Source organism: Telopea speciosissima, chromosome 6 (assembly GCF_018873765.1).
Source record: "Telopea speciosissima isolate NSW1024214 ecotype Mountain lineage chromosome 6, Tspe_v1, whole genome shotgun sequence".
In the NCBI taxonomy this organism is placed as follows: domain Eukaryota; kingdom Viridiplantae; phylum Streptophyta; class Magnoliopsida; order Proteales; family Proteaceae; genus Telopea; species Telopea speciosissima.
The window spans coordinates 46,660,302-46,680,131 of record NC_057921.1 but is presented as its reverse complement, the minus strand read 5'-3'; the positions used below and the strand labels follow the sequence as shown (position 1 = coordinate 46,680,131).

At 39.3% G+C, this 19,830-nt stretch overlaps 1 protein-coding gene across 1 annotated transcript in view; it reads right to left on the bottom strand.

Moving 5' to 3' along the window:
* The window catches only part of LOC122665843 (tubulin-folding cofactor E-like), a 55,591-nt gene that overhangs the window by 7,533 nt on the left and 28,228 nt on the right, over positions 1–19,830 (bottom strand). The window contains exons 11-13 of the mRNA XM_043861976.1: positions 15,834–15,925; positions 15,668–15,744; positions 15,507–15,584 (exon numbers count right to left, since the gene is read on the bottom strand). Of these exons, the coding sequence (XP_043717911.1) occupies positions 15,507–15,584; positions 15,668–15,744; positions 15,834–15,925 (247 nt within the window). The remainder of the gene's footprint in view (positions 1–15,506; positions 15,585–15,667; positions 15,745–15,833; positions 15,926–19,830) is intronic.

Below are 19,830 nucleotides of genomic sequence, written 5' to 3'. Positions count from 1 at the left end.
AAGCTTCTTAGTCTAAGTTCCTATGTTGATGACAAGACTTGGAGATTTAGAAGAGGAGGCCATGGTAAGTTCATGCAATTATTCATTCAAGCTTATTCAATTAATCCAGTTCAAGCACATCTAGGTTTGCATTCTTTAAACTCTCAATTGCATTCTCGCTCTCCTCTATCTCATTCTTCTCCCTCTATTTCTTTTATTTTTCTTATGTGGTTATTTTGTTTATGTGGATATGGATGTGTGGCTGTATTTTTTATTACTTCAACTTGCGTTAGTATAGGATTTTATTTTTAATTACTCCCAATTTGCGTTAGTTTGATAGGTTAGATGTTCATGTGTTAGGAAGCCAACTTAATCCCGTAGATGCGTAATTTTTTAGATGCTTGTGAGTTAGGATCCGTTAGTTTAATCATCATTAATTTAGTGCTTAAATTAATTTGGTTCACTTTGCATTACTTTTAAGTTAGTTAAATAGAGTGGCGTATATCTCCTCGTGTTCGACCTGTAGCTACGATTGACCCGTACGCATGCGGTTTTATTTTAACTCAAACAAGTTTTTAGTGTCGTTGCTGGGGAGATTATTGACCACTTTATTTTTCTAATTTTTAAGTAATTCGAAGTGCTTTAGTTTCTTCTCTTTCTCCTCTTCCTTTTAAAAAAAAAAAAATGTTTTTGAAAACCTCTTCTTATTTCTCTTCTGTTTCAAATAGTGTGCATCCAATCTAAAGTCCTTCATATGCCCAAACCCAGCCAATCTTGGTGCCCCTTGAATCATTGGGTGGTTTGGATTGGCATGTGACTTATCTTTGGAGGTGACCACTCTTGATAACAGGAAAGCGACATAGTGAGAGCGTTGGAAACATAAACGTGTAGTAGTCCTCCACCCTACATCAGAATCCATTTGGAGTCGCCCGTAGGTGGCTCATGAAGACTACACGGGTTTCCTTGCTGTCAACCTATATGGCAACCTTACAGCTTTGGAACCATTGTTTCGATTTCTGAGGGATAGATGCACTATCTACCTTGAGCTCCCTCTTGTTTTTAGTATTTTTTTTCTAGTCTTTTATTTTTTTTAAACTTTTTTTTATGGGAGACCTCAATTTGGGATAGGTGGTTAAATTAATGTGGGGGGGGGGGGATGTTGGGCTTAATTGGTAAATTTTGATTGTGACAGTAGTTTGGTATTGTGCATACGTTCTTTGATTGCGAAGCAAGAGAAACAGGGAATTAGGTGCCCTGCCATGCGAAATAATAAAGAAATCCCTTTTCAAGGACGGTAATTGGTATGTATCCGATGAGAGTGATTGAATTGAAAAATATGAGCGTTATTTCATTTGATGGCTAGATTTCTCTATGTGTTTTATGGACCCTTTGATCTTTTGGCTAATAGTTGAGACCAATTTGTTTGTGGCAAGGCAAGGCATGAAAGTGGAAGTGAATGAAAAAAAAGAAAAAAAACAAGGAACAGAAAAGAAAGTGGAATTCCTTGGGACTAGACAGGGCTCTGTGCCTCATGAAGCAGGGTGACTTGCATCAATGTCTCAATGTCTTATGGATATATGCAAAAAGCGAAGCTATCAAGTATTTGGGTGTCTGGTGTGTGCTCCACCATGTCATTCAGAGAACAGTAGTGGAGTAGAAATAGAGTTTGTGGTTGAGAAAGAAAAAACTTTTGCCTTAATGCCTGAAAAAAAAAAGAAGAAAGTATGGTCAACAATACTCAATGCCTAAGTCTTTGGTTCCATCGATGCTATGTGGGGGTTTACTTGAAGGTGAGTAGTGTTCAGAAAATATGAGGAGATCCCTTGAACTTGATGCATGCTTATTACTTGAATTGATGTGGGGTGATAAAATCCAAGTGTGGTGGAACCTTTGGCTCCTTAATCTTTAGTTGAACACTTTTTGGGATTATGTGCACTATCCTACTTATGCCATGATTAAAATTTACATCATTCATTTATAATGGAATTTTGGGTGTATAGTCATTGCAAACACCCACGAAACAAAACTCGTCCACTAGGGGTAACCTAGGAGTTTAAAGGCTTGTTGCACATGCTAAGTGCAACCGTGATTCCTACGAAAGTGAGTTAGGAATTTTTGCATTCTAGGTTAGTTTTTCTTTTATTTACTTGAGGACAAGTAACGTTCAAGTGTGGGGGAATCTGATGAGCACATTTATGTGTGAAATCTTAGGATATAAAACATACATTTTACCACATTGGACAGAGTTACTCGGTGCTTTCTTGTGCTTTTCAGCTTTTAGGTGAATTCTTGTGAAAATGGAGGAGATGATGCTAAAGAAATGTTTTTAAGTAGTTTAGAGGTGTTAATGGCTTGGATGCGTAGCCCATCGAGTCATCTTCGCAACGGTTCAAATGACACTTGATTTCGAGTTGAAACAAAGAAGTTACGATCGTTTCCATAACGAAGCACGAAAATGGTCTATAGGGGTTTATTTATAATTATTGATAGTCATCCAGGGATAAAGTGAAGTGAAAGTTCGGATTCCAGGAGCCTTCACGTAATAACCAAAAGTTATATTTCCTGTACCTGAAAGATTCCATTTGGAGGGCTCTGGACAGTCCAACTTCAACTTGAGATATCTTGGGCTCCCGAACTCCAAATTGGACGAAATTTCGGTCTATTTTGGGTGATTTTTCACAAGGAACACAATGGTGAGACCTATATAAGCACCCCATGCTCCACGTTTTTTAAAAGATAGATTTGGTAATTCATTAATTATGAGTGGAATCCTAGTCATCACTCTCTCTCTCCTCCAACTTTCCAAGGGCACTTCTAGAATTCTACTTGGGATAGATTTATTTTGAAAGATATTCTCTCACCTATGGAAAGTTGAAAAGTCAAAGATGCTTTGATTTTATTGCTGGGAGAAGATATCTACAAAGAAAAGGAAGCACTTGTTAGAATTGGAAGTTTACTTTTCTAGAAATAGAAGGTCTATGTAAACAATCTTCTCTTCTTCTTCTTTCTATTTTTTTTTTTCCTTTTTTCTTAGGATTCAAGGCATTGTAAAAGAGGAAGGAGAAGAGAATATTCTCTTTTCTTAGGAAATATTTCTCCTACACTTCCCTCTTCTCTCTTCCCCCTATAAATACCCCTTGCCCTTTGGGTTGTAACAAGTTAGTTTTTTAGTTTAGTTTTTAGTTAGTTTCTAGTTCAATTTTAATTCAGTTTTTAGTGTAATTTTTGGTTCATTCACTTAGTGAAATTTTCTCTTCCTTTCCTATTTTTGGCTTTAGTTCTTAGTTTGATTTCATAAGATTAGTTCTTTCAAGTTCTTAATTTTGCTTTCATAAGATTAGTTAATGGTTGTAATAGGATTAGTTTATGCTTTAATGTCTTCAATATGATTGTAATAGTTTCAGTTTTAAGCTTCCTAGTCTAAGCTCCTATGTTGATGACAAGACTTGGAGATTTAGAAGAAGAGGCCATGGTAAGTTCATGCAATTATTCATTCAAGCTTATTCAATTAATCCGGTTCAAGCACATCTAGGTTTGCATTCTCTAAACTCTCAATTGCATTCTCCCTCTCCTCTATCTCATTCTTCTTCCTCTATTTCTTTTATTTTTCTTATGTGATTATTTTGTTTATGTGGATATGGATGTGTGGCTGCATTTTATATTACTTCCAACTTGCGTTAGTGTAGGATTTTATTTTTAATTACTCCCAATTTGCGTTAGTTTGATAGGTTAGATGTTTTTGTGTTAGGACGCCAACTTAATCTCGTAGAGGCGTAATTTGTTAGATGCTTGTGAGTTAGGATCCGTTAGTTTAATCATCATTAATTTAGTGCTTAAATTAATTTGATTCACTTTGCATTACTCTTAAGTTAGTTAAATAGAGTGGCGCATATCTCCTCGTGTTCGACCCGTAGCTACGATTGACCCGTATGCTTGCGGTTTTATTTTAACTCAAACACACCTCTCCACTTCAACCATCACAATTTAATTCTTTGTGAAACATCATCCTCAATGTTACCTTCCTTATTTATGATTGACCCCAAATATGTAAAACAATCACTTTGCGGAATCTCTCTTTCCCCAATTCGCACCATGTCAGTGCCCATCATAGTCTGACTAAAATTACACATCATAACCTCCGTCTTTGTTCTATTAATCTTAAGGCCTCTTGCTTCCAAGGTTGACCTCCATAGCTGTAACTTAGCATTATTCTTTGCTTTTGTCTCATCACTAGAACAATATCATTGGTGAAGTGTTAAGAATAGTAGGTTCAGGGGTATATTTGTATATAACCACATCTTTTATATGTTCTTTATGTTATTTGTATAAGGCCAGGGACCTTTGTATAATTATCTACTCTTTTCAATATAAACTAGTTTATCTCTAGTTTGAGACACAACTCAACAACCCAAAATCGTGTTTGCTCTCTTGGAGCTTTTTTTATGCTAAATTATCACCAAATTGGGCTTCTTTTATTAGGAATAAGTCTAAGGTTGGGATATATATATATATGTTGGGCCTTTGATCCCAAGGGTTTTCTATGTAATAGGCCACTTTAATGAGCCTAAACTATGGGTATATAGGTTGCATACGGGATTAGCCCAATACTTAGTTTATATTTATGTTTTGTAATTGAACCGGTTCAAATTGGTTGCATCCAATTGGTTCAATTTAAGTGATCATGTGACTTGGTTAAGTGGTCATGTGATGTAAGTTGGGCTAGATTAGGACTCTATAAGTCCAGCCATATTTTGAGTCTATTTCCTTTAGTATTCTAGTTTCCTAGTCAGTTTAAGTTACCTAATAGGTTAGGGATAGGGTTAGGCCTTTCCTTTTTAGTGTCTAAGTCTATTTTTGAGTCTTCTATATAAGTTTATAAGGGAGGCCAGCATTGGATACAAATTTTGATTAATAAAAATTAGCTTTATGTTTGCTGCCATTACTGCTGCTCTTTGTGAGTGTATATCCTTGTAGATCTCAAGGTGGATAGGGTGGGTGGACTCCTGCGACTCCTTGCATCGTGAAGATTGGGAGGTTGCTTCAAGACATCAAGCTACTGCCATTATTTCTGCATTATAGTAAATTTAAACCTGCAAGTTATTTTAAAGCCTTCTTCCACCTAGCCATTACCCTTCCCTTAGACCTAATCCACATCCTCCTCCTTCCATCAAACCCTAATCTCCATTAAACCTGTAACTCCTACCTCAACTAGGATTCCCTTATAACTCCAAATTTAGCCATCAGTTTTGAACCCTACTTCCAGCCTATATCCCCCACACCTCTCCCTATACTCGACCTTAAACCTAGCCCTTAGTCTCCACTATAACCCCTCCATTCCTCCACTCCATTAAAACCTAAAACCTGCAATTCAAATCTATCCAGAATTGCAGAATTTTAAAACCTTCCCAAATCCTATTATTTATATGCCATAAAAGCACCCTAGACCTGCATATTAAAGCCATATAAAACCATTCCCAAATTCCCATCCTAAACCCTAGAATTAACATAAAACCTAGTGCTGTCCATTCGAATCAGCAACCCCTTTTGCTATTGATCCTGTTATCTGGCTCCTAGTAGGTCCCCTACCTATCTAAGACTACATTATTTTCTCCCTTCTTCTTCGACTCTAAAACATAAAATGGTATCAGAGCATATTGTTCCTGGAGTTTGAAGGTGATAGAAGGTTGTTTGGAAGGCTAAGAGTTAGTTTCTTCTCTTGGTTCTTGTTGCTGTTTGAAGAAAACCTTAGGGTATCTTCACAGATCTGTTTCTCCCTTGTTTGAAATCCAAATGGGGAACAACCAAGTGCTCTAGTTTCATTTGAAAGTCTTCTTTCTTCCCATTGTATCCTCTTAAGTCTCTTGGAAGTATTCAAAGGGCCAGAACTACATTTTGGCTAGGCTATTCTGCCTATTTTTTTCGCCAGCCAGGGTACTTGATTGAAAAAATCTCTTTAATAAAGCTTTGTTTGGGGGATTTTTTGGGTTACTCAGTATTACTTTTGGGTAAGGAAGGTTTCTCCTTTTTACTCTGCTGCTGTTTGATGATCGTGTGAGGTTCTACAAGCTTTTTTAAGTTTTTTGTCACTGTTTGTTCCTATTTTTGACTGTTGTTTTTTGAGAAGAAGTTGTTTTGCTTGAGGTGTTGTTGTTTGGGTCTTCCAAGTGTTTGATATAAGGTCAAGATGGGTGAAAAAAATGTTGAACCAGCCTTGCCTCCATCTTTGTCATATGATACCCCAAATGTCCAACTTCCCATTGTTAAGCTTGACAATCAAAATTACTTGGATTGGTCACGATCTATGAAGCTGATTCTTCGGAGTCGAGGGAAGTTGGGGTACATATCTTGGAGCATTAAGACTCCCCCATCTATTGATCCAGAGTACTCAAAATGGGAAACCGAAAACTCCCTTGTGATGACTTGGCTTATTTTTTTGATGAAGCTGGATATTGGAAGAAGGTTTATGAGCAAGGAGAGTGCCAAAGACATCTGGGATAGTGTTGCTCGTATTTTTGATAGGATGGGAGACTCTACAAAGGTTTATCAACTCCTTCAAGAGATTGTTAGCTTGCGACAGGGTTATAAAAGTATCTCTGAATACTATAGTCTTGCTGTGGAACTTTGGGAGGAGTATGATCATTACAGAGATCTCTAGTTGTGTCCTGATGATGAGCCCAAAGTGCATCAGTTGTTTGAGAAGGAGAGGGTCTTGTTCCTTCTTGGAGGTCTTAACCTTGAGTTTGAGCCTTTAGGGGTGCAAATCCTTGGTCCACCTAGTCTTCCCTCACTGGAGGAGGTGTGTGGTTATCTACAGAGTGAGGAGACCCGTAGGGGTGCTATGGAGACCACTCCCACTGTTGAGCGCTCTGCTCTTGTTTCTTCCATTCCTCAGGACTGTACTCCCTCCACTAAGGGAGCTTGTAAGGGCAGATTCTCCTATGACTATTGTGGCAAGCCTGGGCACAAGAAGGATTTTTGCTGGGATCTTCACGGGAAGCCATCCTTTGTTTCATCTAGGGGACAGAAAGGACAGAAGAAGAATGGGCCGAGGGCCCATGTTAGAGTTCATGAGTCTGATCCATCCTCTCTCTCCAAGGAGGACATGGCTGCATTTCGCCAGATTGTAGCCCACATGGATGGTTCTTCCTCTGCTACTACCACTGCTTCCGCTGCTCTATAGGTCTCTACCTCCTCTGGCACCACTCCTTGGGTCATTGACTCAGGTGCCATTGATCATATGACTGGTAGGTCTCAGCTTTATGATTCCTATTTTTTTTGTTCTGGGAAAGATAAGGTAAAAATTACTGATGGTTCCCTTTCTTCCATTTCTGGTAAGGGAGATGTCCAGGTCACTCCATTTATACCTTTGAAGTCTATCTTTCATGTTCCAAACTTTGCTACTAATCTCCTTTTAGTTAGCCAATTGACTAAATCTTTGAACTGCTTTGTCACTTTCTTTCTTACCCATTGTCTCTTTCAGGATTTGGTGACGAAGAGGGTGATTGGTAGTGGACGTGAAGCAGATGGCTTATATGTTTTGGACACTTGTGTCTCCCATATTGCGAAAGCTCAATCTTATGTGTGTGGGCAAGATGGTGGATGTACATAGGAGGATATTTTGCTTTGGCATCGTCATTTGGGACACCCTTCTTTTTCTGTTATGAGGAAACGGTTGCTACATTTAGTTACCTCTTCCTGTCAATCATGTTTTTCATTGTGGACCTTGTCTTTTTGCAAAAAGTTGTAAGATAGTTTATCCATCTAATGCTAATAGATCTATTTCACGTTTTCACATTGTTCACACTGATGTTTGGGGACCTTCCCTCGTTACTTCTTTGCGTGGCTTCCTCTACTTTATCTCTTTCATTGATGACTTCTCTCGAGTTACTTGGGTTTACCTATTGAAACAAAAGAATGATGTCTATACTGCATTTATAAATTTTATGAGTTGGTGTACACCCAATTTCAAACTTGTATTCAAATTGTCTGTTCTAATAAAGGTGGGGAGTATATGTATGGTGGTTTGGTAACCTCTTTTTTTTTTTACTATGGCATTATCCATCAAGTGGCTGTGTTGATACCCCACCATAAAATGGGGTTGTTGAAAGAAAAACCGCTACCTTCTGGAAGTGGCTCGGTCTCTTTGGCTTGTAATACATGTTCTAAAAACTTTTTGGTCTGATGCCTTACTCACTGCTATATTTTTTATTAGTCATATACACTCCAGTGTCTTGAACTTCAAGGTTCCTCTTGATGTCTTACCCTCACTTTCTTCGATCTTCTTTCTCTCTTCCACCAAGGGTGTTTGGTTACATTTGCTATGTACATATTAGCAAATCTGCCAGCACTAAATTGGATCCTAAGGCCCTGAAGTGCCTCTTTCTTGGGTATTCCTCTACCTCAAAAGGATACACATGTTATCATCCTCCTATCCGTCGGTGGCTTCTCTCAAAAGATGTCCATTTTTTTGAAACCATATCGTATTTTCAGTCACTCTTCAGGGGGAGTGTTCATCCCTTGGTGGTGAGGTTTAAGAGGTTCCTGAGTTTATTCCCTTTCCTTCCTCCTCTATTGTTCCCATTCCTCCTTTTCAGATTGACAAGGGAAAGAAAAGTTTTGTGGATACTGTAGTTGAGGGGGTGCCTCCTAGTGCATAGGTGAAAGGAGAACAGGGGGAGCTGCTGGTGTATACAAAGAAGACCAACCAAAATCCTTCTTCATGGCTTCCCATAAAGAAGACCTGCCAAAATCCTCCTTCGTCTCCTCATCCTGAGTCTCCATTCATTGAGACAGGTATACCATCCTCTACATTCCCATCCTCAGACTTAGATCTTCCCATTGCTCTTCGCAAGGGAACACGGACATGTACTAATTCTATTACAAATTTTGTTTCCTCTGATTCTATCTCACCTACAGGTGTTGCCTTCACTGTGACTATCTCCTCCATATCTATTCCTAAGAATGTAGCAAAGGCTATGGCTGATCCAAAATGGAGAGAAGCAATGAATATAGAGATGGTGGCTCTGAGAAGAATCACACTTGGGATCTTGTTGAACTCTCAAAGGGGAGAGTTCTTGTTGGATGCAGATGGGTATTCACAATCAAGTTCAAATCTGATGGTACTGTGGAGAGGTATAAGGCAAGACTTGTTGCCAAGGGTTGTACACAGGTGTATGGCATTGATTATCAGGAGACCTTTTCTCTAGTGGCCAAGCATAATTCCATTCGTGTACTTCTCTCAGTTGCTACAAATCTTGATTGGCCATTGTACCAGCTTGATGTAAAGAATGCATTCTTAAATGTGGACTTAGAAGAAGAGGTCTATATGCACTCTCCTCTTGGGTTCAAGCATCCTAGTGGCAATGGAAAAATGTGTCGTCTTAGGAAGGCTCTTTATGGACTCAAACAGTCTCCTAAGGCTTGGTGTGAGAGGTTTAGGCAAGCTATCTTACAAAATGGATATACTCAAAGTCAAGCCGATCACCCCTTGTTTATACAAAGGAGGAACAACACTATTACAGCTCTCATTGTATATGTTGATGACATTGTGGTCACGGAAAACAATGAGGCTGAAATCTCAAAGCTTAAACATTACTTAGCTTGATAGTTTGAGATCAAAGATCTCGGTCCATTGAAGTATTTTCTGGGGATTGAAGTTTCAAGATCCAAGCAAGGGATCAATGTTTGCCAAAGGAAGTTTGTCCTTGATCTGCTTACAGAGACAGGCTACTTAGGGTGCAAACCAGTCTCTTCCCCTATTGATCAGAATCACAAACTAGGGAAAGATTGTGGTGAACCTCTTGCGGATGCTGAAAAATATCAGAGATTAGTAGGCAAGCTAATCTATCTTTCCCTTACCTGACCTGACATAGCCTATGTTGTTGGAGTGGTATGTCAGTTTATGCATGCACCCAAGATGGGACATCTTGATGTAGTTTACAGGATCCTCAGATATTTGAAGTCATGCCCTAGAAAAGGTCTTCTCTGCTCTAGAAATGGTCACTTGAGGAATGAAGCATACACTGATGTTGGCTAGGCTGGATCTATTTCTAATAGAAGATTCACCTCTGGATACTGTACCTTTGTTGGTGGAAATTTGGTCACCTGGAGAAGTAAGAAGCAACTTGTTGGGCTAGGTCGAGTGCAGAGGCAGAGTTTAGAGCCATGGCTCACAGAGTGTGTGAAATCTTGTGGTTGAAGAAACTTGTTCAAGAATTGGAATTTGAGATTGTTAAACCTATGAGCTTATATTGTGATAACAAGATAGCCATAAGTATTGCCCACAACCCAGTTCAACATGACAGGACAAAGCATGTTGAGGTTGACAGACATTTTATCAAAGAGAAGATAGAATCAAAGGCCTTATGCACTCCTTTGTAAAGACAAATGAACAAGTGGCCGACATCTTTACTAAAGGACTTAGCTCTTATCACTTTGGCTGCTTGTTGGACAAGCTGGGCATGTATGACATATACCACCTAGCTTAAGGGGGAGTGTTAAGAATAGTAGGTTCAAGGGTATATTTGTATATAACCACATCTTTTATATGTTCTTTATGTTATTTGTATAAGGCTAGGGGGCCTCTATATAATTATCTATTTTTTTCAATATAAACTAGTTTGTTTCTAGTTTAAGACACAACTCAACAACCCAAAATCGTGTTTGCTCTCTTGAAGCTTTTCTCTCTTCTTCTTCTACTCTAAAACATAACATGAAGAGCATACACCACGGGACCTTGTCTTGAATGCTTTTGGTTAGGTCATCCATGATAAGCACAAATAGGTAAAGGGCTTAAGGCTGGTCCCTGATGTAAACCAATCGTAATTGGGAATTCCTTTCCTGACCTTCCACAAGTCTCACACTAGTCACCACGCCCTCATACATATCTTTATTTACATCTACATATTTACTCGATACCCCTCTCTTCACCAAGGTTCGAAAACTTAGGTCTCGGTGCCAACTCGAACCCTTGAAAAATCGAGTCAAGCCGAGATCTCGCCGAGTTGGTGCACTTTTTTTTTCCTCGACTCAAAGCCTCATCTTGGTGGGTTTTAGACCTAGTTTGGGTCTGAAACTTGGTATTTAGCCTATTTTAGGCCATTTAAACACAATGGCACTATCAGATTTTGCAAAAACAAAATCCAAATAATAGTTTCAGTTAATGGGAAAGCGGGACAGACACTTATGCTAGAAACCAGGACAGACACAGGACAAACACACTTATTTATGCCTAATATCATTTAAGTAAATGCTTTTGTATTTGTATTTCATTTACTTAAGATATTATTCATAAATACGCAAATACCCCCTTATTTGAATCCAATAAAAATAGTTAAAAAATAAAATTTTAAAAGGAAAAAAAGTCAACCCCCCAGTTCAAGAACAAAAACTGGATTTTCGGCGGTCGGTGCAATTTTCAATTTTTTAATGTTGGGGTTTTTCTCAAATCTAAAAATTTCATAAATCTTAATATGGTAAAACATTGCTAAAAACCAAAAATGCGGTAAACTATTCATTTGTTTTGATGTTCAAAAATATATTTTCATTCAGAGTGATTTTGACAGCATTCGTGCACACCGAATTAAGTTTGACCGATACATAACTCTTTCAGTATAAATCAGATTTTAGCAATCTTGGACTTGTTGGAAAGCTTTGTTTTGAAAGCTTTCCAACAAGTCCAAGATTGCTTAAATCTGATTTATATTGAAGGAGTTATGTACCGGTCAAACTTAATTCGGTGTGCGCGAATGCTGTCAAAATCGCTCTGAATGAAAATATATTTTTGGACATCAAAACAAATGAATAGTTTACCGCACTTTTGGTTTTTAGCAATGTTTTACCATTTTAAGATTTATGGAATTTTTAGATTTGCGAAAAACCCCAACATTAGAAAGTTGAAAATTGCACCGACCGCCGAAAATCCAGTTTTTGTTCTTGAACTGGGGGGTTGACTTTTTTTCCTTTTGAAATTTTATTTTTTAACTATTTTTATTGGATTCAAATAGGGGGTATTTGCGTATTTATGAATAATATCTTAAGTAAATGAAATACAAATACACCTTGGCATAGATAGGTGTCTATATACCAAGAATTTCTAGCAAGATCTCGAGATCTGGCATTCATATAAAGGACCTATATGAGCATTTTCCTATGTCAAATCGAGATCTCATCGAGATCTCGGAGAGATATTGACATTTTGAGACTCGCAGGAAGTCTCGTCTCGAGATTTCAAAAAATCGAGAAACTCGGCGAGATCTTGAACTATGCTCTTCACTAGAACATGCCGGATTAAATCTCTAGGGATTCAGTTATAGGCTTTTTCCAAGTCAATAAATGCCATATGGAGATCCTTCTTGCTATCTCTATAACTTTCTATGAGCCTCTTCAATAATTAGATAGCTTCTGTTGTGGATCCACCTGACGCAAAGCCAAATTGGTTCACTGAGATATGAATCTCTTCTCAAACGGGCTTCAATAACCTTCTCCCAAAGCTTCATAGTGTGACTCATTAGCTCAATGCTTCTATAGTTAATGCAGCTTTGGATATCACCTTTATTTTTGTAGATTGGGACAACAATGCTTCTCCTCCATTCATCTGGCATCTTCCTTGTGTTTATAATCCTATTAAACAGATTGGTTAACCAATATACCCTACAACCATGGAACAAGAACTGGCCGAGATCTCGATAATATCTTGCTTTTTTGCACAACCAAGACGAGATTGGAGCAAAATAGAAGGACTGCATTGTCTTAGTCGAGATCGAGATCTCAGTTCGACCGAGATTGAACCAAATCTTTATATAAAATGAGCTTAAACTTGACCGAGACCAATCGAGATCTCGACTGCTCTCGGTCTTCTCACTGGTTTTGATGAAGAAGCTCCAAAAAATACTAAAAACTTGTTTTTGATCCCATTTTCGATGGAAAAATTGTTGGGTTACATGGAGATACTTCAGCAAACATCAAACTTGCAACAAGTACAACAAATCCAAAGAACATGCTGATGGTACTTCGACAGCCTGGTGGCAATAGCAGTGGATCGATCTCATCACAAATGCCTTTTTCATACCCTAAGATAGAGTACCTTCAGTTTGTTGATGACTCCACTTTTATGTATTGCATGGAAGAGTATGTGCGATTCTTTAGTAGCACTATGACATGGGTAGCCTATGTGTCACAGAGAGAAGCTAACTTGCTTCGGTAGAGTCAACCGAGGTCTAGAGGTTTTGATCTAGCACGGCACTCGTTTGCATGATAGAATTGGAAATTTGGAATGATGTATTAGTATTTAGTATTTGAATGTTGTATTAGTATTTGATGTATAACTGTATAAGTGAGAAGTGATTCAAGTGAGATCGAAAGAGGAGTTGATAGAGGTCTATGTTAAGATTGATCTATTTTGCATTTTTACATTTCTAATGCTTATTTATGTTGTTTTACATTAATTATATGCTTTGATTGCTTTCTATTACTAAATTATGTGTAGAATAAGGCCTATTAGTACCAAGGTTTGCCTACCAACCTAGGGTCCGAAATCAAACTCCTATTTGGACTATGATTTTGGTAAATCTAATAGTGCCATTGTGTTTAAATGGCCCAAAATAAGCTGTATATCAAGTTTCATGACCAAACTAGGTCAAAAACCCACCGAAACCATCTAATGAGTTCAAAAAACAAAGTGCACCAACTCGATTTTTGGCCTGCGTGAAACTAGGTCAGAAACAAAGTTCTTGAACCATGCCCACAACTTCCTGGGGCTTTCCACACTTCTATTGGAATCTCATTTAGGCCAGGTGTCTTGCCTACTTTCATCTCTCTTAAGGCTTCTTTAACTTCCGCCACACTAACCTTTCATATGTATCTATAGCGTGCGGTGTCGTTTTGGATAATGAAATCGTCCAAGTGATTTCCACACATCCTATCCCCATTTAGTAGGTCACAAATATACTCATCCCATATCTTCACAATGTCTGCATCCTTACCAACTCTTCCATCTTCTCCCTTGATACAACTCACTTGATCGAAATCTCTACTCTTCCTTTCTCTCATCTTAGCTATCTTATATATAGTCCTTCTTTTGTGTTTAGGCTGATATAGAGATCCTCAAATTTCTTCGCCCAGATGAGATTCCAATAGAAGTATGGAAAACCCTAGGAAGTTGTGAACATTACATATTACATAGACATCCAAGTACAGTGAACAATAGATATGTTAGATGCCCACAATTCTATATATGTCCCCATAAAACAAGTATTTGTCAATTTTTTTTTCAAAAAAAAATAACGCGGGAAAATTTAGTTTACCTAAAATAGTTGGATGTAACCAAATCTTCCTCAGGAAGCAGAAATTGATCTCTTTGAAGTGATGTGGCAACCCCAGCAGTGTTTGGAGGAGTAATGTGGCAAAAACATCCAAGTTTCTAGGTCTTTGGTGCTTCTCTAGGTCTAAACTAGCTAGTTTTTGACAAAGTTTCCACTTAAACTTGCGAAAATGGGGTATATTTAAACCCTAGTTTGTATCATTTCGGCGAAACAGTACAAATAGTACCAAAATTTCACTGAAATGTTGAAATTTCAGCCGAAATAATGTAAGTTTCAAGTTTCATATATAGTTTCGTCTCGAGCCATTCGAAATTACCGAGTTTTCAAAATTTCGGTAAAATTTTGCCAAGCTTTCAAACTATGCTCACAAATGGTCACTCAAGGTTTCCGCCCTGAATACCTATGCTACCAATGCATGTGTGGCCAAACCAACCACACGCACCACGCCTTGTGGCAAGCCACAATGCCCTTCTGAGGTTGTGGCCCTTCTGAGGAAAGGACGCCAAGGAGGGTGAACAAAACACCCTTCCTCAAGTTAGACCTTAAGCCTTCGCCCCTCCAGGAGACATCAACCCCCTGACAAAACATACTGTCACACTTTAGACTATCACGATTCTTTGGTTTCTCAAACTGCCCGTACACTTCTCTACAATGCTAGCCTGATGACATGGTGCTTTGACATGGCCCGTGCAAGGACCAATGTCCATTCTAAGCCCACAATCCACATGCATGCCTCCACAAATGTAATGGTTGTGCCAATGGTTAGGCTGTGACAAGGTACCCTGGTGCTAAGAGAACCAACACAAGAACCATTCTTCGACAAAACTAGGCTTCTTCAGTTCTGCATGTCAGTTCACAGGTATGCTTTTCAATTCTTCTTCCCTTTTGTCTTTTTCTATTCTTGCCCTTTTGTCTTTTTCCATTTTTATCCTCTTGTTCTTATTCTTCTCCTTTTTCCCCTTTTAAACTGGATTTGCTGTAGGAGACCAGATGAAAAAAAACAAGGTGGCCTATCACCTTGGCCTTTCCACAGTGCCTTGTCACCTAGCATTAACATCTGACCACAACTCTTTCAACCAAAAAACAGATATGTGTTGGTAGATAAATAGACTTCCATACATGCTATGGTCATGTCCTCAAACCTAATAAAATTATTCTGAAATCACCAATGGCCATAGAAGTAAAATATTCCTCTGTGGTACACACCTCTTCTTGAAGAAACAATTTCAGCTTGAAGGATTTCAGTTTGAAAAAGCTCTCACAAAGAACCTTAAGCTTGCCAACCTATTAAAAAAGAAACAATGAAACATTAGAGGACTCTTTCCAACGAAACAACACAGAGAATTGAGAGTTCTTTGGCAATTTACTGTAGTAGTGGCTGGCAATTTCTTTGTAAGAAGTGGTTTTTCTCCAAGTGATGCTCCAACACATTTTAGAGTGAGAGCTGCATAAGGAATCAAAAAATTGTAGGAACACTTGAAACCATAGGTCCAGAAAACAAAAAAGACAATCTTCAACATCTCAGTATCATACAAAGAAGCCCTGCAGCCATTTTCTGAGGGCCTGAAGCTCCTACTGATTGCTTCTCATCGTCAATTCCATGTAGTTGTTTAAGCTCCACAAATCTGCAACAGAATTCCACCCTTTGTGAGATAACACAAGTTATTGTTGACCAAAAATTTTCTTTTGATGCAAACAACAATAACTTGTACTCATGACAAGAAGTCCAAGATAAACTACAGTTTTCAACATTTCGATTGACCTCATCAAAATCAAGTGAATAATCCAGCACAAACAAAGCCCCAAGGAAATTGAAAAACCTTATTTCCCATTATAGTCAACCAATTTATATCACTGAAAGGAAAGATAATAGCGGAATTGAAGAGGAATTGAAGAGTTTGAACAAATTTCAATAATTTTCAAGTCAATTTGGTGGCGCAAAGTTAGAAGATCTATCAGTTCATTATATATTAAAGAGAAGAAAATTGGTTTCCATTTTTTTTTTAAATGTCAATAACACACTAGGATTTTTCATTACGACATGAAGTATGTGTTATCTAGTATGGATCTGAACTGATATACACATTCATACTAGTAAATTAAAGTATTAAACCTTTCTGTACGTATTAATTTTATATTTTTTTTCCCAAAATATTATCCAAAAACTACATAATTCTAAGACAAGTTACAAAAACTAAAATTAATGCATTAAATCAGTATTTTTATATATAACGATATACATACAAAGGATCTATTGGGGTGATATTTCATACTTTTTGCATATAACATATATAAAGCTCCAACTAAATCATCAAAAACTTTAGATTAATGCATAATAAAATTTTATTACAGGTGAAATTTCCGCCGCCTGAGAAGAACTTATGCCTTCCCCCGCCAGTTGCCCTGATCCTCCTTCCGCCTCCCCTCCAACCTCCCTAATCTCTCCTCCTCCTCCGCCTGAAACCCTGACCCACAATATCTCCCGCCCTGCTGGCCTGGCCTGGAACTCCCGGCCTATTCACTCAAACTACCCACCCTTCCCATGTAGGCCACTCCCCGCACTTTGTCCCACCCACGATTATTTACTCGGAAAAAACCACCTTCTACCATAGTAATCTTCTGGATAATGAGGCCTCTAAATGGCAAAATGCTATTGTTGGCCAATTTATTGGCTCACGCCATGCCTTCAACATTGTGAAGTTATCGTTATCTAAGCAATGGAGACCTAATGGTTCTTTGAAAACGTACCTCCTAGATAATGGTTTCTTCATATTGAACTTCTACGACGAAGATGAATAGCAGCGAGCTCTCGAGGGTTGTCCCTGGCATGTTGGCAACAACCCTATTTTCCTTTAGCATTGGGACAGGCACCTGCAGCTCCAGAAAGTTGATCTCCACTTGATCCCTTTGTGGATTGCTCTCCCCAGTCTCCCTCTGCAATTCTGGTGCGAAGATGGACTCAGCATAGTTGGTTCAGTGTTGGGAAAACCTCTGTATTCTGATGGCCGAACTAAGAAGCAAGATAGATTAGCCTTTGCAAGGATTTGTGTTGAGGTTTCTGCTGATGAAGCTCTTCCCTCTTTCATCACGGTCTCCGATGACGCTAGACACACCTTCATTCAACCAGTTGCCTACGCTTGGATCTCTCCTCAATGCCTTGTTTGTTGTGTTTTTGGCCACGACTCTAAACGTTGCCAACCTTCATCTCCTTCCGGAAAGCCTCCTCAACCTTCTACTAAGCCTTCCACCGCTGATACTTCAAACCTGCACCTCTCACCTCACCCTCCTTCCATTGCCGCCCACTCCACTTCTATCCACCCCCATACCATCTATCCCCTTCCCCCTCCCACCTCTTCCCACCTTAACCCTTCCACATCTGGAGTCCTCCGTTCGCCTAGTCGTGGCCGCTAAAAGTTTCACCGCCACTGGCGACACCGTGATTGAGGTGTCCCTGGCATTGAATCTCCTCATAGAAACGATCTGACATCTTCCAGCCCGCTGGTCCATCATTCTGCAAGGACCATAGGTCCCAAGAAGTTCCCTCCTTTGCAAGCTTCAGTTGTTGAACAGCCTGACATGGATACTGCGACAATCTCTGCCATTCTTGACGCTTTTGAAACCCCTGAGGTTGACTCTCGTCATTTGCCTTTCCCTACGCCCTATCGCCATTCGTCTACTGCTTCAGCTTCTGCGACTCCTGTTGCTCTTGCGCCTCGAGCAACTTTCCCCTCCATCCATCGCTCTAGTGTTTGCTCCTTTTCCACTGGTACCCCTATGAATCCTACTTCACATTCCCCCTTTTATCCCTTCCCTTAGCTTCTCCTAGAAGGGGGCCCACACGTATTCTCCCATTGTCCCTTCTTGGACCGGGTCCACCCTTTAATCTTGTTAGGTCTAACCACTCCCTTCTCCCAAACCCCAGTCACACTTCTTCAACCCTTACCTCCCCTATCCCTCTTCCGGTTCAACCTTCTCTCTTTAACTTAACCCAGTCTTCTTTACTGGGATCGGTTTCGAGTATGGATCTGCCCGACCCTTCTCCTTTGCACCCTTCTTCCACACCCGACTCTTCTTCGCTTCTCTCCCTCTCTCCCCAGCCTACCTCCTCCGTCGCTTCTATTCTTCCTCACTCCTTTGAACATCGCCATAAAAGTATCCCCTCTCGCTTTAATGCCAGCTTTGTGCAATCTTCAATGTTCCCTCTCAGGATTTCCAAATGAATCAAGCTCTTCTTTGGAACTCTCAAGGCTTAAACTCCTTGATCAAACAAGAGGAAGATAGAAACCACATTAAAACCCATCATGTTGCTTGTTGTTGCCTCATAGAAACTAGAGTTGCTGAAGCCAACTCTGCTCGCATTGCCTCTACAATTGCCCCATCCTGGTCTTTTCTTTCCAATTATCACCATCATCCTAATCATCGTCTCTAGCTGCTTTGGAATCCAGCTAAGATCCAAGTCACCCTTATTGCTTCTTCCTCCCAATTCCTTCATCTCAAATTGTGGTTCTCAAGGAAATCATCCATTTTTATTCTCATCCATTTATGCTTCTAATAGCTCCTCAGAGTGTGTTCTTCTTTGGGAAGATCTCTATAATATTGGCCGTCAGGTGGGATCCCTTCTTTGGGTTCAAGGTGGTGATCTCAACTGTGTTCGATATGGGTATGAAAAAGGAGGGGATTATCTGGATAGCCCCTCAGTTGAGGCCTTTAATGACTGTCTTGCTAATATTGGTACTGATGACCTTCGTTGGACTCTGCTGAAATTCTCCTAGCATAACAAAAGAAGTGGTAATACCAGGATTGCTTGCAAGTTAGACAGAATTTTGGTTAATGAAGCTTGGTTATTTGCTTTTCCTTCCTCTCATGCTACCTTTCAACCTCCTGACATCTCCGACCATTGCCCTATATCTCCAAGGTTTTAGGTCTCGGTTTCACCAGGCCAAGAAATCGAGATATAACGAGATCTCGGTGAGATCTTGCATTTTTTTCTGGCTCAACTTGATGGTTGGTTTCTGTCGCCATATGGCCAAGATAGGTCCTGAAACTTGACACTCACCCTATTTTTGGCCTTCTTAAACCCAGTGGAATCATTAGTTTTTACAAATTCAAACCCAAAATTGTACTTTGACTTTAGACCATAGTTGTCAAGGCGTTGCCATGGCTTCCAAGCTCCTTGGACGCCTTGGGCACCTTGGCACCTTGCCGCCTTGGCGGTGTCGCCTCATTTTTTACCCTTTAAAACGCCATGGTCGCCTTCCCGCCTTGATAACTATGCTTTGGACCCTAGGTTGATAGTCTACGACATATGTGAGGTCTACCCTAGGCTAAGCCACACAATATTTAGAATTCATATAATCAAAGTAGAGGTGTCAAAAAACTTAATTAAACATTAGGAATTAAAAAACATCAAACCATAAAACATTTAAGGATTAGCCCTCATATTCATATTTCATAATCATACATGGTGCTCCAATCGACGGTTTACTAATAATTGACTAATTGCTTTGGATCTTGGAAAGAGACATAGATT